We start from the raw sequence: 25690 nt of genomic DNA, 5'->3' as shown, positions 1-25690 counted from the left end.
ATATATTTTCTTTTACCTTGATAAAGGCCTGTGTGCTGAAATGGGTCGGTTTAAAATAAAGAGTAAGTTCTCCAATTGACAAATAGTGGTTTACCTTCCCTTCACTACTATAAACTCAAGGCCAAAAATGTAACATAATTTTGGACGTGTTTTGTTGTCCTAATCCAACATGAAACCTGGGTGTGGGATGTAGTGGGTTATATAACACAGCAGGCTATTCTTCCCATTTACTCCTAAATTACAGACATTTTCCCCGCTGGCAAGATTCCATGCTGGTAAATAACACACATTCAATAAAGATTTCATTCATTCTCTCTCTCTTTCTTTATTTGCTGTTTGTGTTTTTTTGGGTCATAATTTATTTTCAAGAAGTCTGAAATGTGAACGCACACACACACAACAAATGCAAAACATTGTTTATCTTTATATTTATTCAACCATTTTATAATAGAGAATAAAACGTAGGGAATACAAACATCTGAGATTGATCAAGAGAACATCAATAATATACTTAATATAAAAATACAAAATCATCCCTAATAGTGACAGTAACAATATTTATAGATCTAATCTATAAATCTTCTAATAAACTTGCCAATGGGAGGCAGTATTTCACCAAGAATGTGTAAGGCCAGTCTTTCAAACGAAAAACACTTTTTTAGTTATTAAATTATTCTCCACACTATGTGCATGTTTGTTTTGCATTTTCAAAACCTACCAGACTCAAACTGCTTAAGTTTAGCTGATGAATAAATATCCATTGATGAATCAGTAAATGTACTTCCTGTAATCCTATCCAGCTTCCTCTTTGTCTTCATTTCCATCTTCACTGCTCTCAGAGGGATATACCACCATGAACAGCTTCTGCCCCAAGTGTGTCAGTTTAGCTATGTAGACAGACAACAGCAGATGGAGTGTCTTTAGTAGCCTCTGTAGGCTTTATTCACAATCCATTTAGTGCAAATATAACTGACATTTGTACATACCAACAAATGAGTTGAAGCTCTTGGGCTTGTTTTTGCAATAGATGCCAAATAGATATACAGGAACACCTGACAACATGATGGCCAGACTTATGCCACACACCACAGGCTCCGAGTACAAAGAGAAGATCAGCAGGAATGCCCAGAAAATCAGGAAAATTACTGGCCATGCCAAGCTCACCTGTGAAGTGAGACCTGTTGATTAAGGTGAAGGACTACAATTGTACAGTCCCCCTACCCCCACCCAAAAAAGAAATGTATAATTATACATCATTACTGTTCACAGCAAATGCTGAGATCTGACAGCTCTTGAGGTTTAACGCTGTAAAAAGTACAAAATAAAGTAATTAGGATTCAGTCTTACCTTGATTGGCCGATGTATTTCTGGTTCTTTAATGCGAAGCACAATCTGTCCAGCAATAGTGACCCCATAAAACAGGTAGTTTATGAAGCCAACATAGTTGATGAGGGTGTATATGTCACTGGTGCACAACATCAGCAGAGTTGATATACACTATCAAACAAAGCAGTATTTGATTTGAATATAACCACCTACCAACACATTCAATACCATTTACAAAAACAGATTTTTAGATTATTTAAAGGAATAGTTTACACAGAAATGCCAATCTGAGTAAACATTTGCTCAGCCTCAGGCCATCCAAGATGTAGATGAGTTTGTTTCTTCATCAGAATAGATTCTGAGGAATTTAGCATTACATCACTTGCTCACCAATGGATCCTCTGCAGTGAATGGGTGCCATCAGAATGAGAGTCCAGACAGCTGATAAAACATCATAAAAGTGCATTAATTACGGCATTTGTGGGAAACAAATCATTCAGGTATTTTAACTTTAAACCATAGACTACGGCCAATACACCAGTCCATGATCCATAATAATGCTTTCTCCAGTGAAAAAATGTTACAGTGAAGCTAAAAATGTCTTAATGATGAATTTATTACAGACACACAGCCTTATGCTTCACAAGATAATAACTGATGGACTGGAGTCATGTGGATTACATGTGCATTACTCTGATGTTTTTATCAGCTGTTTTGGCTCTCATTCTGACGGCACCCATTCACTGCAGTGGATCCATTGGTAAGCCAATGATGTAATATGAAATTTCTCCAAATTTGTTCTTATGAAAAATAAAATAAAATCATCTATATTTAGTAAAATTTTTAGCAAAAAATCTTTTTTGGGAGAAATATTCCTTTAAGCAACGAAAGAAAGAGCTCACAGTGAAAAGCAAAGCTGTGATAGGTGTACAGTGGTTCACATGAATCATTGCCAACAGACGGGGAAGATGGCGTTCCCTCGCACCCGCAAAGAATAACCTGAGAAAGAACAACTGTCAATCAACCTGATGATACAAAGAAATCCATTGACATTAAAATGTAATGCAAACTGAATGAGTAATTGAGCAACAACACCACATCAAGACTGACCTACATGATGTAAAAAGGGAACCATTAACCCCTCCAAAGGTGGACAGAGCCACAGAGGTGGGCATGATCCATGACATCACCCCGAGCAGCTTTTCACCAAATGTCTGATGGTGATTAAAGAGAAAAAGAACGCAAAAACATCAGATGGATCAGTCCGATCTACTGATGAATAGGCGGTTTAATTTCCTGATGAAGGAAGAACTAATTAAGCTTCTTAATGTGAGCAGAGCAACTCACCACAGCATCAGCATTGGAGGCCATCAGATCCTGAGGGCTCATAGCTGTAACATATGCAATATTCACAAATACATAGATGAAAGTGGCTAGAGGGATTGAGATGAAGATTGCACGAGACAGGTTCCTGTAAAGAGAGAGAACCTGGGCTGAATCTCGAGTAAGTCTTGGGCAAACCTGTACTGCCCAGATCGGGAATACTTTGGTATTTAAAAACATTTAAAGTATTTACAACCCAGTAGTTATACATAAATGATCGTTATATGTAACTGATCTACTACTAACCTCTGCATATTTGTTTGCCATTCACTTGTCTTAAAGGGATAGTTCACCCAAAAATCAAAATTATGTCATTAATGACTCACCCTCATGTCGTTCCAAATCAGTAAGGCCTCCATTTATCTTCGGAACACAGTTTAAGATATTTTGGATTTAGTCCGAGAGCTCTCAGTCCCTCCATTGAAGCTGTGTGTACAGTATACTGTCCATGTCCAGAAAGGTAAGAAAAACATCTTCAAAGTAGTCCATGTGACATCAGAGAGTCAGTTAGAGTTTGTTGAAGCATCGAAAATACATTTGGTCCAAAAATAGCAAAAACTACGACTTTATTCAGCATTGTCTTCTCTTCTGTGTCTGTTGTGAGAGAGTTCAAAACAAAGCAGTTTGTCATATCCGGTTCGCGAACGAATCATTCGATGTAACCGGATCTTTTTACTTAATACGCATTAATCCACAAATGACTTAAGCTGTTAACTTTTTTAATGTGGCTGACACTCCCTCTGAGTTCAAACAAACCAATATCCCGGAGTAATTCATTTACTCAAACAGTACACTGACTGAACTGCTGTGAAGAGAGAACTGAAGATGAACACCGAGCCGAGCCAAATAACGAACAAAAGCGAACTCGTTCACGAGTCAAGAACTGTTTCTGTCAGACGCGTCCGATTCGAGAACCGAGGAGCTGATGATACTGCGCATGTGTGATTCAGCGTGAAGCAGACCGACACACAGAGCGTCTGAACCGAACTGATTCTTTTGGTGATTGATTCTGAACTGATTCTGTGCTAATGTTATGAGCCCAGGTAAACCGAAGCCTTGAATCAAGGTCAATCATCGCCAATGATGCCATTACGTCGAGCGCAAAAGAAACGGTGAACCGTTTTCTTCAACCGTTTTATTGAATCGAACTGTCCGAAAGAAATACTGGTGATCTGAAAACCGATGCAACCGGTTCTTGACTCGTAACTGTACATAAGAATAAACAAATAAATGTTTTGTGTTAATCGCTATTCCTCCAGACAGAATGAGTGTTAAGGTGCAATACTGCCACCTATCTACTGTCGACTAAAAATAATCATTATGACAAAAAGTAATAATTATGAGAAGAAAATGGAGCTCAATTTTCACTTTTAATGTAATAATGTAATAATTGTCTTTTTATCATCATGTCATAAATATGAGTGTTTAACATTTAATTTGTATTTTTTAATTTCATAATCTGCTTCCTAGCAGGTGCAATACCACCACTTACAATACTGGAGTGTCAACTAGATAGTTACTGACACTGGATTATTTACGATATAATTGTGTGTGTGTGTGTGTGTGTGATATTAACACAATATCAAGCTTTTATTAAAAAAAATTTTTTTAATATCATGGTCATCATTAATAACTGTATATTGCAACACCCCTAAACTCGTAGATTAATGAAATGGAGTGAGTTCTTCCTGGGGAATTTGATCAAATATAGCAGAGAGAAAGATCACATAATTTTGCACCTTTTTTTATTCACCTTATATGACAACAGGAAAAAAGAAACCGTATAAAAGTATGGAATATGTTTCCTAACTGGGGAAATCATACTATGATTATTCTCATCATGGGGCATTGCAGGGAACTGGTGGACAATTGGAAAATAAGGCTGATGTATAATGTAGAATGACAAAATAGATTTCCGGACTCACATAATCAGTTTTAGAAGTAATAGTATTCAAAAATGAACAGCTTTTGTGTTATTTATATATTTTTGAATTATCAGAGGAGTTTGAACTAAGAAAGAGCACCAGGATATCGCACATTGCTTTAAAGGATACCTCATAAGTGCTGTTTTAATTTCCATCCTTATGAACATTACACATTACAGAAATGGCTAAATATATATAGCTGTCATGGTGAATGATCTCCTTGAGTGTAGTGGGCCCTTGAAACAAGATATTTAAACCTGTCGCTTGACTGAAAATCAGACTGTTTATTAAAAAAAAAAAAAAAAAAAAAAAAAGACACAAAACAAGTCAGTGTAACCCCATGTGTCAGTAGATGTCAGCATGTGAGTCTTGCTACAGGCCGATGGTGTAAGAGCGCCCGGCAGGGTTGTGAATGGCGGAGCACACAGGCTCAGTCACAGCCCATTCATACCAGACCTTCTTTCCATTGTTACACCTCCAGAACCTCACACTCACACTATCCCCACAGGACAGCGGGATCGGCTGCTGCATTGGTGAAGAAAGAGAGAGGGGGAAAAAAAAGGTGTTAGGATTACACTCCCAACGTGACTGTACACTTCAGTGCATTAACTGTGGAGTCGATAAACTGCCTGTCGTAGACGTTCACACCAAAAGGTATTACAAGGAAATGTATTATATGAATTTAGTACAGATTTTAATGCCATGTCAGTATCTGAAGCGATTTTCAAAAGCAGATTTATAAAAGTACAAGAGTTTTTCATGAACTTACTTTCAAAGGGAATAGGATGGGGAACCAGGAGAACATCCCAGGAGAGTGTGTTTCAGGTTTTATACCTGCAAGCATGAAGAAAGGGATATTAGTTGTTGAAAGTGTCACAAAAAGCAAGACACAATACCCAATACAGATCATTTCAAAACTTTGTCTACAGTTTGATGTATTCTGTGTAGATTAATCACTTTTTGGAAAGTAATTGTTTTCTTTATGTACATGATTTTCAATTGCCCTCTCTTGAGAACCATGGCAATTTGTGGCCGTTATAACAGAACACACTCAATGTGGTAACGCGTAAATTTATGAACAACGCAAGCCTAACATTGTGAAACAAGCTTAAAACTGACATTGTGTGCCACAAACGCTGCTACTACAAAATACTTACTGAGTGTGACATCTTTGTAGAGTGTGGCCTCGAAGTATCCAGCAAAGCCGTGAAGCACTGAATTACATCCAATGGAGAATCGTAGACATTGATACCGGTTATTATTCATATCTGTACAGGGTAAAGATCAAAAGTTAATGGCTTCATAGAAAGGGGGTTTCACAGTACATATGGTCTTTGTGACATCTATGTGTCGGTCTCTGCATGATCTTGTACCTGTGGTGGGATGTACAAAGGTGAAGCAGGGTTTGGGGTCTGCAAGTTGGTGGAAGTTGTGTAGTCTGACAACATACGGTGTTTCAAAATGGCACTCAGGGTCTTTGTCTCGCTCCCGACACCCACGCACTTCATTATAAAGTTTAGAAGAGGACAGCGGAGCCAGGAAAGATGTGTAAGAGCAGGGAATGCTTATGCCATCATCTAAAAGAAAAAATAAAACATCCATGAGCTGATCAAAAGATGTAAAATAGAGCAAATCAAAAATCACAGAATTTGAAAAGCAAAGACAAAGATGATTTCATATCAAACCTTTGAGGAACTGCTGTGCTCCATCAAGGCACTCGGGTGAAAGCTCATTGTCTCCGAATGACCCTAAAAGCTCGCTCACAATGATGTCTGCTTTCTCTGGAGCCGTCCATTCCCTCATGTCACATGACACAACAGTCACCTGATCACCCCACTCCTCAAATTTCCAGTTCTCCAGCCTGAGAAAGAGAAGGGGAACACCAAAGGGCTGCTGATTTACACACACAAAAAAAAATTACACCAGAAAATCAAATTAACATCTGAAAACAAATTTACTTACATTTACTTATTCAAAAAGTTGAATAATAATTTTATATATATATATATATATATATATATATATATATATATATATATATATATATATATATATATATATATATATATGAAAAATGACAAATATCGGCTGATATATTGGCCTTGGCAATATATCGGTCGACCACTAGTTGTTTCAACGGCTAATCTATTAATTCATCAATGAATCCTGAATAAATAAGCACAACAATTTTCAACATAAGAAATAAGATGAAAATATTCAGACTAAATGTTTCTTGTTCACCAAATCAGCATATTAGAATGATTTCTGAAGGAACATGTGACACTGAAGACTGGGGTAATGGCTGCTGAAAATTTTGCATTTACATCACATGAATAAATTAAATTTTCAAACATACTAAAACAGGAAAGTGTTTTTAAATGTAATTAATTTTTGCTGTATTGTAAAGAGACTTCTTTTAAAAACATTAAAAAAACTTCAGTTATAGTATTATCAAGAGAAGGGGGGGGTAATAAAAAATAAATCACACTGTGACGTTAATTACTTACGTGACAACAGCATTTGGGTTCTTCTCAACGGCATATACGCGCAGTTTCCTCTTAGCCTGTTTTGCAGCGCGAAGTGAGGCGTTTACCAGTGGACCACGACCTGCACCTAGTACCATCAACACCCTGTAAAGAAAACTCAGTGTTTACATATTCTGCCAAATAAACAGCATATCTCCCCAATCTCTAGTTCATTAAGAACTGACAATTGGAGACTGGGACAAGTGTGTGAAGTTACTTACTGCACATTGGTTTCTATCTGTTCTTCAGGAACTCTGTCCAGCAGACATCTATATACAGCCTGTTGGGAAAAACAATTCCCATTTTTTGTTTTGTTTTCTCAAGTGGTGCCTATCTGGTACTACAGTGATTGATGGGTGTTGCTACACTACCGTTCACAAGTTATGAGTCAGTAGGATGCTTTTACTTGCTAAAAAAATACAGTTAAAACAGTTAGCATTACTACGATTTAAAGAACTGGTTGATATTTTAATATGCAACTTATTTAGATGAATACTCAGCAGCCTTTACTCCAGTCTTCGGGTTGAAGTCTTCAATTAATTTGTGCTCAAGAAATATTTATTTTCATATATATATATATATATATATATATATATATATATATATATATATATATATATATATATATATATATATATATATATATATATATATATATATATATATATATATATATATATATATATATATATATATATATATATATATATATATATATATATATATATATATATATATATATATATATATATATATATATATATATTATACACATATACATATATATATGTATGTGTATGAATGTGTATGAATATATATATATATATATACATACACAAATATATACATATAAATATATATATATATATATATTCATATACATACAAACATATAAATACACACACACACACACATATATATATATATATATATATATATACACATACACATTCATACACATACATTTTATATATATATATATATATATATATATATATATATTTATTATACACACACACACTTTTTTTTCAAGAATCCTTCAATGAATAGAGAGTACAGAAAATAATTTTTTGTAACAAGTCTTAACTGTCACTTTTTATCAATTTAATTTGTCCTTGCTGAATAAAAGTTTATTTATTTTAAGGTGGGAAAATTTTACTGACCCCAAGCTCTTGAACAGTAATGTATATGAATGCTCAAACGTTTGCTTAAGAGTTTTAACACATTTCTATGTGGTTGCTAGGGTATTTGCTTACAAATTAACAAATTAAATGCTAAATTAATAAATGTAAAAGAGAACCCCAAATACTAAATTTAACTCACCTGTTGGTACTGTGAATATTTGATGGGATCCTTTTCGAAAACTTCATACGTCTGTGATTCCAAATTGTCCATTAAAGGCTGAAAAACAATAAGGCAACACATTAGCATAACTGAAACCAAAAGAATCAATTCTGTGCTGGAAAACTCACTCGCCAAACATTTATCCTTTGACAGACAGACCTGCAGAGGTGACTGAAGGTAATCTTCATAGCCTTTGGCGAAGAGCTCATAGGCATTAGGCGCTGGACGGTTTTGGTTCAGGTACTCAAGATACTGAAGGTACGAGCGCAAATCTTTCTCATTGTGGCGGTTTTCCCCTGTGAAAATAAACTGAGCCTCCAGCTAGGGAGACCCAAGACTGTTAGATAACCTCCCTGAACAGAATGAATGTGACATAACTTGATACCATTTACCTTGAAGAGGCGGAAGATGATTCGCTGATGGGCTTTTGAAAGAACTGGAAACCCTTTTTTATTGGTTAGAAATATGCTGGTGGGGAGAATGGCTGCTTTGATTGGCTCTCCAAGCCACTTGTCGATCAGTGTGTCAGACGGCAGGTCTTCTCCAATTTCGATAGCTTTACAAAGAAGAAAACAATTCTAAAACTCTTAGTATTCTCCGCTAAATATCTCATTATATGCCCTTCACTTTTGAGCTTTTTTGCTCTTACCAAGGCAAATCCTCTTGTTATAGTCACAGAGTGTTCTGAATGAGTGCCACCTGAAGAGGAAAAGGGAAATTAAATGAACAGAGGCCAAAGCCTGCTTGTACTCCATGTACTTGAGTGATTTAATCACACAGCAGACCCAAATATGGACTAGAGGAGAGGAAAAAAAAACACTCATATACATTTTTAATGAGATGTTTTAATTAGATTTAATATCTTTAATTAATTGAACAAATGGCTTTGTTTCAGCTCCCTCACCATGCCCAGGTCTTCTCATCATTGCTGCCATCATCCATTTGTTTAAATGGCTCGTTCTCGATGAGATCTTCACGCGTGTCCTCGGGAGCTAACAGTGGAACGCGTATCCAAAACTATGTAATTAAAAACAAAATCAACACTGAACTAATTAATTCCTAATCAACAAAGCAAGCAGCATTACAACCAGTAAAAGAGCAACCAACTGACAAAAAAAAGCAAATGGATTTGTTTGTGCTTGCACACTGATGCATTACACGTCGCTTAGCATTATAATTGAGTTTATACTGTGACCTTATTGGAACAGAGGTTGTGTCTTTGTATTTGGTACAAATGTTTCTAATAACTTACTTTCTAGTAACAGGAAACACTGCCACTTCAAAGTTTGGGATCAGTAAGATTTTTGCAATGTTTTTGAAAGAAATCTCTCACAAAGGATGTATTAATCAAAAATACCGTAAAAACAGCAATACTGTAAAATATAATTATAATTTAAAATGTTACTTATTTCTTTTTTTTCAGAAGCCATTAGTTCAGTCTTCAATGTCACATGATCCTTCAGAAATCATTCTAATATGCTGATTTGCTGCTTGAGAGACAGTTTAATATTTTTGTGGAAAAAAAATAATAATAATAAATATATATATATATATATATATATATATTTTTTTTTAATAATTAAGCACATTAATCCATTAAAACAGCCCAATAAATACTGTAAAAGTATCAGATAACTTCACTTCATGGATAATGCACACAGTATTATTTTAAATAACAGATGGACGGCAAGTTAAAATGATAAACAATCTACTCACACCACTAAATTTCCATCAGCGATAAAAGAAAAGGAAGCAGCAGAAATGAAGATTGTGTAAATGATGGGCCCTTGGTGTATAGATAAACAAATAATGTTGTGTTCTGAGCATATTTGTTTTCATTCTATGCTACAGATTGCCATTACCATGCAAGAGTGGTGTCCTGTGTGGATGTGGTTGAGCAGGATTCGAGCCAGGTTGGCACAATGTGGACCACTTAGGGGGATCATGAAAGCTGGCAGCCCCAGATAAGCACAGAAACTGAGCTCCTGAACCAGTGCCTGAAGCAAGGGCACAAAAGGCATTAGAAGGAGTGATCACATCAAAATAAACGACAAATCTGAATGGCTTCCTCTTTGTTGGGCAGATCTCCAATAAATGGCCCTAGTTTGCATCTGACTCTTGATTACAGCTACAATGACACTGCAGAGTGTTTGAAGAAGCCCCTATCAAACACCCAACTGGGTCAAGATATTGTACATGTGTATGCATCATTGGTGACACAACAATAGGTTACAGCAAATTAAGAATATCTGCTTAGATCAGATCAGATCAGACAAGGAATATATTTAAAGAATCTGAAAAGAAAAATAAGGACCTCAAATATATAGTGAATTACATAATAATAATAATAAACAAGTCATTGTGAACATACTGCTTCTGAATTCCTGCGTTCTGTGGTCAACTCGGAGTCTGTCTCAATCCAGGGTGACAGCTTTCCCACGATAAGAGTGTTCCAATCTAATAAAGAAAGAATGGACATCTTATTAAAAGATATAATCGTAACGTCTAGGTGTATGTAATTCTGTAAATGTAATTGCATTTATCATAGTATCATGGACAAAGAAAATGGAAAACACATTAGCTATTCAGTATATATAAAAAAAAAAAAGAAACTAATTGAGGAACTGACTTTAACCCTCTGAAGTCTAAGGGTATTTTTAGGGCCTGGAGAAGTTTTGTCATGCCCTGACATTTGTGCTTTTTTCAGTTTCTTATAAACATCTAAATGGCTAAAGTCTAATCTCACTGTGATCAGCACAAACTGGGCTATAATAATATGTGAGCAGCAAGTATGTACATGAAAATAAATTATTTATTTTATAAAATTATAAAATAAATCTATATAATTTTATGTTTGTAGTTTATTAAGAATATATTTAATTATCCCACAACATAATTTAATATCCACTTGGGGGAGCAGTCAAACAGTTTATTAGGAACAATCAAAACTGTATTTTTGCAACATTACTCCAGTCACACAATCCTTCAGAAATCCTTTTAACAATCATTTTCTACAAAAAACAAAAACACATTTATTGTTATTATTATAATTATTTATGTTGAAAAGAGCTGAGAATATTTTTCAGGTTTTTTTGGGGGGATAAATTGAAAGAACAACATTGTTTGTTACATTTGTTACAGTTACATCTATTTGTTACATTTATATTATTTACTTGTTTAGTTTTAAAGTAGACATGTCAGGCGCTATAGATATCTCTCTCATGTCTCTTCGTTGAATATTCACGGAGTTACAGTTCATTTTAATAACGCGTTTGTAAATGAAGATCAGCGCAGACAAAGGCTGCAGACAGCACACCTTGTTTGTTATCTTTAGTTTATAAATGCACAAAGTTTTGTTGTTCTTATGTCTGTATATAAAAAAAGTAGACCCTTTACAGATTGAATTGATATATTGCTATATCAATAACGATATATACACCCCCCCCCCCCCCCCCCGCCGAGTTCGTTTAAACGCTAGTTAAGTAAGTTTTTGTGTCATGATTTAGGTTTCATAACCACTTTCCACTCTCTTTCTGACCCTTTTTTCTATCTATTCTTCAATAGATTGCTTTTAATTCTGTCTCTGAATGTGAAATGTGATTTTATAGCATTTTACTCTTATCATTAATGGTCTTAATACCATCTATTTGACTTCCTCTAAATTATCTCACCGTCATTGGTGGGACAAGTTTCTAAATACCAAATAGTCATTGTTGATGTGCATTGGTATTTTTTCTTTCTATATGACATCAGAAATATGCAGATGTTTAGCTTCAACAAAAAATATTTTTGGACTAGAACCTAGGTAGGAGTTTTTTTTAATTCTGACAGTTCCAATATGTTTTATATGTTTTCAAAGTACATTGAACTTTCACTTTCTTATGACATGATCCCTTTAAACCTCAAAAACTTTTTTCCCCCTCAACTGACAGTATTGGATAAGTGAATATGTAGAGGCACAGAGTTTTTTTATATCTCACCTCTGCCACATAACAGCAGGTCAGAGCGTGTTTGGGCTCCGGGCCGTGACTTAGCAGGGTCCAGTTCATACTCCCTTCGGAACCGTGGGTGGAAAAGCGGCATGCACAGGAAATCAAAGCTATAGGACAGAATTATATGTATCAAGACAAACAGACCACACAAAGAAAACAGATACTTGGTGGTATTTAAGTAAATGCTTGCTCTATTCTTTTTCTATTCTATCTGTTTTCTTTTTCTTTGTTATATTATTTAAAAGCCCTTGCTATGTTTACTGTGTTAAGCTAACTGAGACTTGTTATAGCACTTATATATCATTGCTCTTTTTGTTGTATTTGACTGCTTCCACTGTCCTCATTTGTAAGTCGCTTGGGACAAAAGCGTCTGCTAAATGAATAAATGTAAATGTAATGTAAATGCCTTAAGTCTTCAACGTCATTAAAGAGGAGGAGTCTTCTAATTATGTCTTGGACTTTATTGGTCCTTTCTTAGGAATCACTGAAGTACATATTTTTAATTCGGAAACACCAAGTTTGTGTGGCATTACAAAACAAAAAGCGTATAAATACAGTTATGAATCATAAATAATACTATGATTTAAATTTTATTCAGTTGTCAAATGATCAGTTTCTCACTTCAGATTCACAATCCTATTAGTCAATGAGGCCAGATCTTTAAATATAATATACGCATCTCTAATCGCCTCCTCTTTGAATAATAACTGAACATATGCAAATTGTAATTCGTCTGTATTCAGTAATAATTCTGCAACGATTTTTGTGCTGAAAACGAATGTCTCATCAACAAGACTGAATTAATCCACTCAAAAACATCTATTAAATATTAAGACGAACCAATAAAAATATAAAATCTATTCTGCATGTGTTATAAAGGTTTCAAAAGAAATCCGAGTGCTATTGCCCAAAACTGGTGTGCAAACGCATGTGTGAAATAAAAGCAAATCTGAAGAAGCCGCTAACAGTTAGCAAAATCTGAAGAAGCCGCTAACAGTTAGCAAATGCTCATGAGCATCACGTGTAGCGACCTAACGTTAGCCGAGCCATCTTAAAACTGAGCATATTTCACTTCCTTTAGCCACAACGTGGATATAATTTGCTCCCTTTGCTTACCCCAATTTGGCGACCGCCGCAAGGGTATCCGCCACTTCGGGAACACAACTCAAATCTCTCCCGCAGGAGACCCTGCTACCTGCACCGCCAGACGCCATCTTTAGGAGACAGGATGGGAGGGGGGGGGGTGAAATTGAGACAGGGCTATGGGGAAACTGACATCATTTCGGCTCAATACAAGAGCGCTTGCATTTATGCATTTGAGCAACAACGCGGGGATAGATCCAAAATGGCGATTGCCTGAAATGCAGTTTCTCTTTCTCGTACGACCCTCGCGAGACTTCAGAACGAGATCAGACAGACCACGGGTGCAGACGTGATGCTGCAGAAAAACCCTCTATGAGAAAAACCTGTTTTTTTATACAGTCTATGTGAGAATAACCAAAGAGATTATGCGCTAGCTGACTAAGTCGAATTTGCTCCAATAATTTTGAAAGAACGTTTAATTAATAAGGATTGAGTCGTTTATGTAATAAGCAGCTTGTTTTAATACAACACCTCATTCATTATAATCTGAGTAGCGATATCCACGGCAACGATTATTTTTAATTAAACTGAGCTCTGCTTGTTTCCGGATAAAAACTGTGTGTCAAAAGGATTTTTCCTACAAATTATATTTGAATGCTTTACTGTTGCCTGAAGTAGAATAGATATCCAAAACAGAGTGAGTTCCTCACATCTCTTGGCCCAGCCACAAAATAAATAAACCAAATCACAAAAAAGTTATCACTTAGATTTAAAGATTAAATACATTTATTTATAAATCTGATTCTACAACACTGAATTAAAAGCTTTCAGTTTCATGACATTCAACCATTGTTTGTGTTTATTATAAAATTACAATAAAATAGAAGTAAAATACAATTATCAGAGTGTAGCCTATATTGAATTTAAATTTTATACCTCTTGTCCAGTGTGCCCTCTTTACACTTTGTTTTGCTCATGGCTCCTGGTTGGAGGAAATAATTTATGAATCAAAACCACAAACAATCTGTTCCTCCATGGGATCACCAAGATTCTTTATTATTGTAATCAAATATTTGTAAATCATGAAAAAAGATTTAGGGAAATGACAATACTCACCTGCATAAAGAAAAGCATTGTAAAAACATTTAATCAAACCATTAAGTAGTTTCATGGTCATTTACTCATTTTGTTTGCATTTAGTGTTGTAATCCATATAGTATTTTACTACAGCAGAGGTTTGCATTTGAGCCCTGTATGTGTGTGGGAAAACATTACACTCTTATCTCAGCATTTTCATGATTATGTTTGAAGAGTCGCTTCACTGTTGTGCCTCAGCGGTGACCACAGAAGCATATCAGGTATAGCCAAGTGTAGCAAAGATTTTTGCTGAGACATCACCTGTGTATTTATGTGTGTGGGTGTGAATACTCTCCACTTCATATAAATCCTTGGCCTTAGAGGAGTCTTTTTTGTAAGTACAACTTCCATGGGTTCGAAGGCTCAACTCTGCACCAAATTTCTAGCCATTATCTCACTATAAATGGAAAAATGGCTCTTCAGGATGTTTGTGGTTTCCTGGAGACTTCTGATGACATCAGCCCATGCACTTACCAACCAAATGAGATGGGATACATGTGGAGGACACCGTTCGAGTTTGACAGAGATAGTGCTTTTCATTTTGTTTCCCCCCCTCAGCAGTTCAGAAGAAAAAACAGAGCACCAAATCTTTTCTCTTCGACTTTCTCCAGTCTGTCACCTCATCAACAACCCTTTCAGCTATCCCATGGTACCACAACTTTGGGTTTTATATTTCAGGATGGCGTGATAGCTGCTGCAGACACCCGTGCCAGCTGTAAGGGTCTAATTTGCTGCCCGATAAGTCAAAAGATTATGCCTATCCACTCTCACCTGGTGGTCAACACCTCAGGCAGCGGTGCTGATTGTATGCTGTGGGAACGGATTCTTACCCGTGAGATGAGGCTTTACCAGCTTCGCCATCGTAAGAGACTAAGCGTCAATGGGGCTGCAAAACTGCTCTCCATGATGCTTCATCCATTCAAAGGCACTAATGTGTGTGTGGCAGCTACTCTATGTGGATGGGATGGAGAAGAAACGCAAGCAACACTACAGTCCTGCATGGAAATCACAGATGTTAAGGAAGCAGTGGAACAGGATAGCAATGCATCCACAATTTCAGATGAATCTGCTCAAGGTAGTGTGAAAATGGCCTCTATAAGTGAGCAGGATGAGATCTCGAAGGACACTCAAGCACTGAATTCAACTGTGTCAGATCAAAATACAAACAACGTTCTGTCTACTTTTGGAGGACAGTCTGGTCCCAGGGTGTGCTATGTTTGCAGTGATGGCCTGCAACTGAAAGGAGAGATAATATCAGTGGGCTCAGGGTCACCCTATGCATACGCTGTGCTTGATGATGGTTGGAGATGGGGAATGACTGTGGATGAGGCAGTGGCACTGGCCCGGGAGGCTGTTTTCAGAGCCACTCACTGGGATGCCTACTCTGGGAATAATGTAGACCTTTTCCACATCACTGCCCATGGCTGGCGACGCAGAGACAGAGAAGATCTGAAGGAGGAGTACTACAGAGAGAGGGAGAGAGAGCAGAAGAAGATCAAAGAGAGGGAGAAAGAGAGACAGAAAAGAGAGGGGGATGAGCTGGTTGAAGGGGAAGCCTATTCAGTACACTGTGGATAGGGACACAAACTGTGGGAATACAAAAAACATGGATGGAATTTGAATGTGATGGACAGGAAAAGCATAGTCTTGTCAAATAGTCTTGTTTAGAACAATGTCAGGCTGTGCACTTGATAGCACAGATAAAAAGAATCCATAGTGCACAGGGAAATAAAACAAGTTCTCATAAACTGTTTGTATTTCAACCAAAAAATAAAATAGTTATCAATACACTACATTTTTTTTCTCAGATTAATAACTGTATCTACAAACACATTGGATTTTAATTGATATTGTAGCAAAGCACCAAGAATGGATTGATTTTGTATTTATTCCACTTTATTTGTTTTAATATGAGTCAACAAATGTAGTCCATGTACAATAATTGACAATGTAGCCTAAAAATGCAATAAATGTTGCCTTGTAAGTTAATGTGTCACTCAGCAATATTTTGATAAATCAATTAAACAAGCGATTAAAAAAATATATAAAATCGAAATATTTTGAAAAAATAAGATAAAAAGAATTAACAAATGGATAATAAAAAAAGACGGGCCAAATAAACAAACCCATTTAGATTTTATTAATATATAAACATATATAAACAATATATATATTTGTAAAATAACTATATGTCAAATTGTTAAAGACAGCATTTGTTGACAGTATACTTTATTAAGCGGTGACATTCTATGACCTTTTTTCCAAGTCAAAAACCGTCACCATGACACATTATAGAGTGTCAGTCATTTGTATGAGTAGTTTAGGCATATTTAGTCAAGAGTAGAGTCCCGCTAGTACTGTCGCTCATCCTATGCGTTAGATGGCGATGCGGGGCCCATTTTCGCGCCTTCAACATCTAACTTAACATACAAGAAGCAGAACGCCGCTTCTGGTGGTCAATTATCTGAAACATGGCGCTGTCTAGTGTACTGCGGAGTGAGTCTGCGGATTTTGTAGATCGCTTTAACCAGCCCTTTGCGCACGGTTGCGGTCTTAACCAGAAAGACCTCGGCTTTGGAGCAGCACTGGATGAAAGTCTGAACTTCGCCGTGAAACCGCTGGATGAAGCGGATGAAACGGAGAGAAAAATCGAGTTTCTTCACGGCACGACCACTTTAGCATTCAAAGTGAGTTCGATTAGCCAGCAGCTAACAGCACATATTCCAGCCTAAAACTGTTTACTCCTAATAATTTTGACTCAATCAGAAGCGTGAGGCTTTTATAAAACTACCTCAATGTTTATGTAGGGTGTATAATGAATAGAAAAAAGCTGAATGGAAAACTGACTAGCAGCTGAGTTAGAGCAAGAGCTCAGTTAACATACAATTGCTAAGTACGCCAGTGTTTCCTCATTTAACGTTAACTGGTTTATTTACTCACTTAGTTCTTTTGACAAGTTTTTTTATTGTATGAATAGTGATATTATGCACTGATGAATAGATTGAATGAAGTGGTTTTGTCTATGACTCCTCAATGGCAGCGCCCCAGTCATTTCAGTCACAGTAACAGCAAACTTGTGTCAAACACAATTCAAACGTGTTTATAGTGCTGTGAATTCTGCAAAACTCTGCATAAGTTTAAATGTGGGCTGATTACAGTATGAGTTCATACAGAGTTCAGCTTTGCTCCAGAATGGAAAAGTGAAGAGATATGTATATGGCAGATAATGACACAGCAAAATGTGATTTTTCATTGAGGCCTATTAGATTTTAACTATCATTTTTTCATTATTGACACTGTTTTCCTAATGAATGTTGTTCAGTTGCTTTGACGCAATGTATTTTGTTTAAAGCGCTATATAAATAAAGGTGACTGACTTTGACTTTAGTGTCCAGTTGTTCGTGTTGTCAGAATCTTATGGAGAGAGAAATTACAAGTTTAAAATACTTTTTAATAATAGTTAATACATTTATTAGTAGAATATATCTGAGTTTGTGTTACTGACAAATGTGTTATTTGATCATGACTCTGTAGCCAAACTGTTTACATGTTAAAACTGCTAAGATTTACTCTAACTGCCAGTTTATTGTCTTCAGTGGTATTCATTTGAGTGATTGGCACTAAATTGCTTTTTGACTTAATAGATTATTCCCAAGCATGTGCTAGTTTTATAGTTAAAACAAACAAATTATGACTTGTTAATTTCATGAAGTGTCATTCTATGTATATTTTAAGTCAACAATATTGTCCCAGATAATAATGACGTGAAAAACAGTAGACAGGACAGTTTAATTCCATTTTATGGTTTTTGAGGGAATTCCTACATTTTTTATTTTTAAGACAAATGTCTGTATATGGCAACTTTTGAATGACTCTCAACAAACAAAGATGCTTTATAGATCCAGATGGATTAGTTTCATAATCTACCAGCTAATTGTACCACACTGTACCGAACCTTGACTACTTAGTTCATTTTAAGATTAAAAGACATTATACAAAAAAGGTTGTCTCTTTCTCCATTAATATTAAGTTTGCAAGCTTCACCATCTTATTTGTGTCATCTCTCAGTTTCAGCATGGTGTCATTGTGGCTGTGGATTCCAGAGCGACAGCCGGCTCCTACATCGCTTCACAGACAGTGAAGAAGGTGATTGAAATCAACCCGTACCTGCTCGGCACCATGGCCGGCGGAGCCGCGGACTGCAGCTTCTGGGAGCGTCTGCTGGCTAGGCAGTGCCGCATCTACGAGCTGCGCAACAAAGAGCGCATTTCTGTGGCAGCTGCCTCCAAGCTACTGGCTAACATGGTGTATCAGTACAAAGGCATGGGCCTCAGCATGGGCACGATGGTCTGCGGCTGGGACAAAAGAGGACCAGGTACATAGCTTGTGTTTGTGTTAAGCGGACAGTTCATCCAAAAATAAAAATTTTCTCATGATTTACTCACCCTTCAAGTTGTTCCAAACCTGAATGACTTTCTTAATTCTGCTAAAAACTAAAGAGGATGTTTTGATAAAAATTGGTAACCAAACTATTGATTGTAGTCACTGACTTCCATTTTTTCTTCTTCTCATTAATATGTCAGTCAGTGGCAACCGTCAGCTGTTTGGGTATTAATATTCTTAAAAAATAAAAAAAATATATAAAAAAAAATACATAAATAAATAATAAAAAAAAAAAATATATATATATATTATTATTATTATTATTATTATTATTATTTTTAAATGATCAACAATAGGAAGAAACTCGTACATGTTTCTTTTATCCCTTTAAGTGGATTAAAACTTGATTAGACAAAGTTCTTCTACTTGGTCAGAAGCATTTTTGGCCTTGCTGCATTTGGCCACATATTTATTTCACATATTTGTTTTATGATGAAATTTATAAAAAAAATTTAAATTATTTTTGGAACTGCTGGTAATAATGCTTTGGTATTATTAATGATTTTTGTATTAAGCATATTATGATTTCTAGGAAAATAAAATAAATTATCGTTAACATGATCATAAATATTAAAACGTTATGTAAAATGTTTCACAGCTATGAGCTATTCATACACTCTACCTGTCTAATATTCTCTTATAAAATTGACATGTGAGCCATGGGACTGAGAATTATGTTAATACATATTTCATGATGTTATTTACAATAATATTTGCTTTTAATTAAAGGTGTTTTTCGGTGTTCATTTCTTTTTTGCTTCTATCAAAAGCATTGGTCAGAAACATTCCAGCTGTAATCTGTCTGCATCTGCAATAGCTTTGTGATGTAAAAGACCGTCAAGGGACCTCGCTTTTCTTTTTTGCCATTTATGTTTTGACTGATTGCTGCAGTTGGCATGGGGGCAAATTATGTGATTATTTTTCTCTGCTGATTTGACCCTGCCTCTCTGCTGAAATAGCTTTGTAAAAATAGCTCTATCACTATAGCTTCCTGCCAGTCTCCACTCTCCAGCAGTTTTAATATGCAGCACAAATATTTGTTTTTTTAGATGAATCACAAACTTGCACATTAATGGACTCTCAAGACCTTTGCTTTTCTAGACCATGATTGATGTCCATTTTTCTTAATTGGCATTGCATTTAGATCTATAAGAGGCTTTTAATCTAATTGCCTTAATGGTGAGCTTTGCCCATTTTCAGTTAATTTTATTTCTTCCTAACATGAAGTGTGCAAACCTAAATCAAGCAAAACTATAAAAATATATAAATTACTGCCACAGAATGCGGTTCATAAGCATGAGTTTGCAGACCAGGGAGTTGTTTTAGAAAGGACCACCAGATGGCAACATAGCGCTCTCTGATAGTGATGCATTCTTCAATTGCAGACACTTGGGTGCTGTAACGGCTCTACATCACGGGCGATGTGTTTAAAGAGGCCCTGCACAGTGACACAGTAATGGGAAATCAATATGCCAGTGACTGTAGGCCAGGAGGGAGCAATACCATGATGGACGCGGCTCTCAGCCAGGGCAATTGGGTCGCATGCAAAATCTGTCAGCTTGATCAATTGGGGTTTATGCGGTGACACAGGCTAGCATTGTCCCCCCACCAAAAAAACAACAACCTTTGCCTAGCAGGCAAACAAAAGTATGTGGTAAATCTTCCAGTCAATTTTGATTGCTGTTAGAAGTACAATGGCGGCACTGGCTGTTACAATGCAGTGTGATTCAATAGAGAGGTAAATGTTGTGCTAATTAAATCAATCTTTATTAAACAGACCACTTTTACTCCGTTAACAATGTCACCCTTATTCCTGTGATAGACACTGTGAAGTGTCAACTTCTGTTGAGACCACAGTTGATTCCATTGAGTTTTAGTCTGTGTGGTGTTAGGGCTGTTCTACTGATGCATTCTCTCATTGATGGTCGAGTCAAATTTATGTAATTTTAAAAAATTTAATATGAAAATGTAAATATGCTAAAATAACACTGTTGCAAGATTGCATGATATGAAGTGGTTATATTTACATTTACATTTATTAATTTAGCAGATGCTTTTATCCAAAGTGACTTACAAATACATGGGGAAAAACATGGAGTGCTTGCAATACAAAGTTTCAGATATCATTTGAAATGCTAGAATAAGGAAGGATTAAGGAAAAGTGACAGCATCCATGAGTTTGTGCCTCTCTGTGACGGTTACATGAGATCCATGTTGAAACACAGGTGTTTACAAGCCCAATGTAACCCACTGGTCTTAAGTAATTCAATTGTTTCATTAGTGATCTGGTTCCTTTTAAACAACCGTTATGATCTGTTTATTTCTGCATTACAAATTCATTTTGCATTTATTATAATTTGTACTCCGATAGCTACTTCGAAAGTATAGACAACCTCTTTCCTGCCAGGAACTGCAAATATCAGAAGGACTGCTATCTCTAAAGATGTATGAAGCCCCTTCAACAGGCAGCTATTTATGTTGTGTAGACGCGGAGTGCTGATGTGCATGCATGCTTAGATGTCTGTACACAGAGTTGCTTTGCTTTCTGGGCAGCTGCTCTCATCAGCGGCACTCTTAACCAACCATGGCTGTGTGACAATCAGCAAAGCATCACCTGTGTATGTTCCCTTCTTTTGTCTTGAAGTTGCCTTTCATTCATGCAGACAGCCACACTTTTTTAGTCTGGCACATCTAACTGCCTGTCACCTTTGTGATGGAGTGTAAGGAGCCAGCCTGTCGTAACATCCAGAGATCACCCCCGCTTCAACGCCTCTGCTTTACGATGGCTCGCAAATTCAAGTGCCTCATTTTGTTCACCTTTACTTCCCCACCTTTTCTCAGCGATGCAGGTAGCATGAGACATCCATTGTGTGATAAAACGATCCCAGGTGTTGTACGATAAAAAACATTCCAGTCTGCCGAAGTGCCCTCGCACTCTGCTCTTAATGAGAACTGGTGCCGTGTGGGTGAAAGAGACGTCCTATTGGATTTTAACCTATTTTTAGTCATCACACTTGGCTCTACAAAATGGTATATTACCCTTCATATATTCAGGGTGCTGTAACGATTATCAGGTCGAGCTAACGATGCGTACAATTCGCTTGTTGAAGGCTTCTGTGCCTCACTTCCTAAGATTGTCCTGAAAATCTGTCTTCGGGTCCTTGAACTTTACTCAAAGTTTCCTGAGTACATAGGAATATTTCATTTTCATTTTCAGTGCTAGTTATGTTCGAAATAGTCTGTTGAACCAAGACCTTTAGACTGATGGCAGAAAGTCTGGACCCAAGCAGCTTTCATTGGCCAAGGACCGCCCAAGAGGCTGTCTGACCAACATGTAAAGCAAACAGTCACGGTTTGTTTTGTTCAGCATCATGTTTAAGGGGCATGATAATGTAAAGTTGATGCTCTTACAATAACAGACTGGCATGCATCATTCAAGAATGATGTCTTTAGCCATCAGGAGTCTATGCAGTGAGCTTTACATACTTATAAAAATCCAGTGTTTACTTGATCCAGATCATTGTCGCAGTTGTAGACACGAGCTTTCTTCATCATTGAGGGGGGTTTGGTGTGACATTTGCTGAAAATGTACTCCCTCCCAAGCTATCCAAGATGTAGATGAGTTCAAATGTCAGAACAGATTTGGAGAAAGTTTATCATTACATCACTTGCTCACCAGTGGATCCTCTGCAGTTAATGGGTGCCAAACAGTCCAAACAGCTGATAAAAACACAATAATCCACAACATGAAATAATGTGTTTGTAGGAAACAAATTATTTACATTTAATCATTTAGCAGACACTTTTATCCAAAGCGACTTACAAATGAGGAGAACAATAGAAGCAATCAGACCAACAAGAGAGCAACAGTATACAAGTACTGTGCCAAGTCTCCGTTAGTCTAGCACAGTACACATAGCATTTTTTATTTTTTAACAAATGAGAAAACATGATAGGTAAGTGCTAATATTAGTTTGTTAGGTGTTGGTGAAAAAAGCGTTTTATCCTTAAACCAACACTTCTGGCCAAAATACCAGACCATTAATAATAATGCTTCCATCAGTGAACAAGTCCATCCCCTGTTGTAGAAATGAAGATCTTTGCCCAAACCCGACAGGACCCGATGGGTTCGCGCTTAATTCATATCATCTTACACGGGCTCGGGCCGTGCTCGGGCATGCGCTTCGAGCCCGACCCGAGCCATGCTTTCATTAAAACTGACTTTTAAAGGAATTGACTAAAACTTTAAGTATTAAAATAATTTAGTCATCGCAGACTTTGCAATGATTTTGTGATATTTCAGTTTTTTAAATAGTTTATTCACCCTCTCACCTAAAATGTTTTTGTTTCCACTGCAGAATAGAAAAGAAAAGTTTTTTTTTTTTGGTCCATATAGTCAGTGGTGTCCAAATGTTGTTTTCCACTTTCATTGTGTGAACCAAAACAGTCAAAAAATTCAAAATTCCTTTTTTGTTCCAAAAAGTGAGTAAATGATGACAATTAATTTTTGGGTGAACTGTCCGGTTAACAGTCCATCTGCAGCCTAATTCTGCTGGCACACAGATGGGAACATAGTCACCATTACTGTAGGAGTGAGTTTCGTCATTGTGCGGCCTCACAAACACTTGAAACCTTGGGGTGATCTGCTGCTGGACCACACAGTGACCCACCAGTTCACCGATTGTGATCTGCGTCATCCATTATGTTTGAGAGGTCAGATCTTCAGGTTTAGATCAATAATTAATTCTGTTGTTTTTGGAGCGATCAATAGCATAGCACCTCAGGGGGTGCCCCAGGGTGGATGCTATGTTTGCCCCTGCCTGGTCAGCAGTTTATCATCTTACTGATTATTAGCTAAATGTAAGCTCTCTTTCTATAACTCTTTCCTGCTGAAGCCCCTAGGTACCACCAATACCAAACTCCATCTACCAAACATCCGGCTGTCAGAAAAAAGTCCAACCTTTCCCATGATTCCTTTTCTCACATGTATTCGCCAAGATGGATTTGATCTTGTATTGTTCAGAACAATCATTATTTATAACCTTGTGTTCATAACATAACATCGATCTACTGAATTCTCTCTATAGGGTTTTGCTTTTTTTTTTTTTTTACGCTTTTATCTTCCACGGAGGCGGCTGCCTTTTTAACACAGCAGGACGTAAAGCATTGCTGATGGTCTCTTTCTTCCTTCTGCTTTCCTCTGATCACAGGGCTCTACTATGTGGACTCAGAGGGCAACCGAGTATGTGGAGACCTGTTCGCAGTTGGTTCGGGATCCATGTACGCCTACGGTGTCGTCGACAGCGGCCTTCGCTATGACCTGACTGTAGAAGAAGCATGTGACCTGGGCCGCCGCGCCATCTACCAAGCTACTTACCGTGACGCCTACAGCGGAGGCCAAGTCAACCTCTACCGCGTCCACAGTGATGGCTGGGAAAGGGTTTCTCAGGAAGACGTGCTTCAGCTGCACCTTAAATACCAGAGCGAGAAAGCATAGAAGGAAGGGTTGGGAGGAGAAAAGGGATGAGGGGAAAGGCCACAGCGGTAGCTGGGTTTCAAAAGGAAAGATGAGGAATGAATTGCAGATTAGTGATACAACCTGAAAGGCACTTCAGTTAACTTAATGAAATCAAATCTGCTTCCAAGAAAGTTAATGCCATCTCTTTTGTAAGAGCTGGCTGTTCTGTACATGAGAACATGAGCAAGGCTATCTCTCTCCCTCTCTCTTTTCTCTCTCTCTTTCTCTCTTCCTCTCATCTCTCAAAGTTAAACCAGTTTCCGTTGTTTTTCTCACGTATATTATTTGTCGAGTTTTCAAGTTTCAAGTTTCAGTAGCACTACAACCCCAGCCATTGCAGTTTTATTTGTTGTTTGTGATAATAAAATAAGGGGGCGCTGTATCCCTATGGACACCACTACGAGCCAAAACTCCAGTTTGCCAGCTCTCATTGAGTGGGTGTGGACTTCTGTTCTTCTCATCTCACATGTATCTGCTGTTAACACAGTTACTAAACCTGCACTCAATAAACCTTGGATTTTTGCTATTTAAGTGTTGTTGTTATTTTTTTTTTTCTTTCTTGATCCTGATGTATCGGTTGGCAAGTGTTTTGACAGGTGTTTACAAGTTTGTGCCCCAAAATGTATTTTTAATCTTAAGTCACACTTGATGTATAAATGCCATTGCATTAGATAACAAAATATCAAATCAGCTGCATCTGCACAGTGCTAGCAAATTTTATCAGAACTAAGATTCTCGTCTATTTTTACAGTAAATTTTTTGATATGGTATATTTTTTTTAATTTGATTGATAGAATAATTTAATGTTAAAATGACAGCAAAAATACCAGAGGCAATATATTAGACCATATAGTTTATACACGTTACATGAAATATTGTGCTGAGTTGAGGAACACTCATCTAAGTACAACTCTTAAATTTCAACAGTATATTTGTTGTATTTTAATTTAGAATACTCCTCTTTGGGGAACCGGAGACTGTTTGTGCTATTTTTCATTAAATGTCACTTGGTTT

General features: G+C 36.8%; 4 protein-coding genes across 5 annotated transcripts in view; 2 read left to right on the top strand and 2 right to left on the bottom strand.

The window, feature by feature from the left end:
- Positions 1-724: 724 nt before the first annotated feature.
- Positions 725-2889, bottom strand: LOC132155393 (large neutral amino acids transporter small subunit 2-like). The gene is made up of 6 exons (XM_059564256.1): positions 2674-2889; positions 2437-2540; positions 2229-2325; positions 1348-1497; positions 987-1164; positions 725-887 (listed from the first exon to the last, which is right to left on the bottom strand). The coding sequence occupies exons 1-6, from the start codon at positions 2887-2889 to the stop codon at positions 793-795; spliced, it is 840 nt and encodes a 279-aa protein (XP_059420239.1). The 3' UTR covers positions 725-792.
- A 2040-nt stretch (positions 2890-4929) lies between these two features.
- The window catches only part of LOC132154697 (protein arginine N-methyltransferase 5-like), a 463524-nt gene continuing 442763 nt past the window's right edge, over positions 4930-25690 (bottom strand). The window contains exons 1-16 of one of the 2 annotated variants that reach the window (XM_059563346.1): positions 13612-13890; positions 12484-12602; positions 10875-10960; positions 10366-10500; positions 9408-9520; positions 9153-9202; positions 8896-9059; positions 8663-8824; positions 8483-8560; positions 7381-7439; positions 7142-7264; positions 6320-6495; positions 6008-6211; positions 5792-5902; positions 5404-5468; positions 4930-5159 (exon numbers count right to left, since the gene is read on the bottom strand). In XM_059563346.1, the coding sequence (XP_059419329.1) occupies positions 5007-5159; positions 5404-5468; positions 5792-5902; positions 6008-6211; positions 6320-6495; positions 7142-7264; positions 7381-7439; positions 8483-8560; positions 8663-8824; positions 8896-9059; positions 9153-9202; positions 9408-9520; positions 10366-10500; positions 10875-10960; positions 12484-12602; positions 13612-13709 (1896 nt within the window). In that variant the 5' untranslated portion in view covers positions 13710-13890 and the 3' untranslated portion in view covers positions 4930-5006. Of the gene's footprint in view, positions 5160-5403; positions 5469-5791; positions 5903-6007; positions 6212-6319; positions 6496-7141; positions 7265-7380; positions 7440-8482; positions 8561-8662; positions 8825-8895; positions 9060-9152; positions 9203-9407; positions 9521-10365; positions 10501-10874; positions 10961-12483; positions 12604-13611; positions 13891-25690 lie in introns of those variants that run through there. The other variant, XM_059563347.1, reaches the window with a different exon arrangement.
- Positions 14944-16346, top strand: psmb11a (proteasome 20S subunit beta 11a). The gene has a single exon (XM_059562766.1). The coding sequence runs from the start codon at positions 15127-15129 to the stop codon at positions 16291-16293; it is 1167 nt and encodes a 388-aa protein (XP_059418749.1). The 5' UTR covers positions 14944-15126; the 3' UTR covers positions 16294-16346.
- LOC132154694 (proteasome subunit beta type-5-like) lies at positions 17162-25207 on the top strand. Its single transcript, XM_059563344.1, has 3 exons — positions 17162-17402; positions 18784-19090; positions 24369-25207. Exons 1-3 carry the CDS (start codon positions 17187-17189, stop codon positions 24653-24655), a joined length of 810 nt encoding a protein of 269 aa, XP_059419327.1. The 5' UTR covers positions 17162-17186; the 3' UTR covers positions 24656-25207.

This window comes from Carassius carassius, chromosome 12 (genome assembly GCF_963082965.1).
Source record: "Carassius carassius chromosome 12, fCarCar2.1, whole genome shotgun sequence".
NCBI lineage: Eukaryota > Metazoa > Chordata > Actinopteri > Cypriniformes > Cyprinidae > Carassius > Carassius carassius.
Note: the sequence above shows the minus strand (reverse complement) of the source record. Positions and strands in the feature narration are given on the sequence as shown.

Excerpts from the sequence above, each read along its gene's own strand:
- psmb11a (XM_059562766.1), top strand. The coding sequence starts at position 15,127 with ATGGCTCTTCAGGATGTTTGTGGTTTCCTGGAGACTTCTGATGACATC.
- LOC132154694 (XM_059563344.1), top strand. The coding sequence starts at position 17,187 with ATGGCGCTGTCTAGTGTACTGCGGAGTGAGTCTGCGGATTTTGTAGAT. Across the intron at positions 17,403-18,783 it reads CGACCACTTTAGCATTCAAA|TTTCAGCATGGTGTCATTGT; the intron begins GTGAGTTCGATT and ends GTCATCTCTCAG. Across the intron at positions 19,091-24,368 it reads CTGGGACAAAAGAGGACCAG|GGCTCTACTATGTGGACTCA; the intron begins GTACATAGCTTG and ends CTCTGATCACAG.
- LOC132155393 (XM_059564256.1), bottom strand. The coding sequence starts at position 2,889 with ATGTTTTTAAATACCAAAGTATTCCCGATCTGGGCAGTACAGGTTTGC. Across the intron at positions 2,326-2,436 it reads TCCCTTTTTACATCATGTAG|GTTATTCTTTGCGGGTGCGA; the intron begins GTCAGTCTTGAT and ends GTTCTTTCTCAG. Across the intron at positions 1,165-1,347 it reads AAATACATCGGCCAATCAAG|GTGAGCTTGGCATGGCCAGT; the intron begins GTAAGACTGAAT and ends CTCACTTCACAG.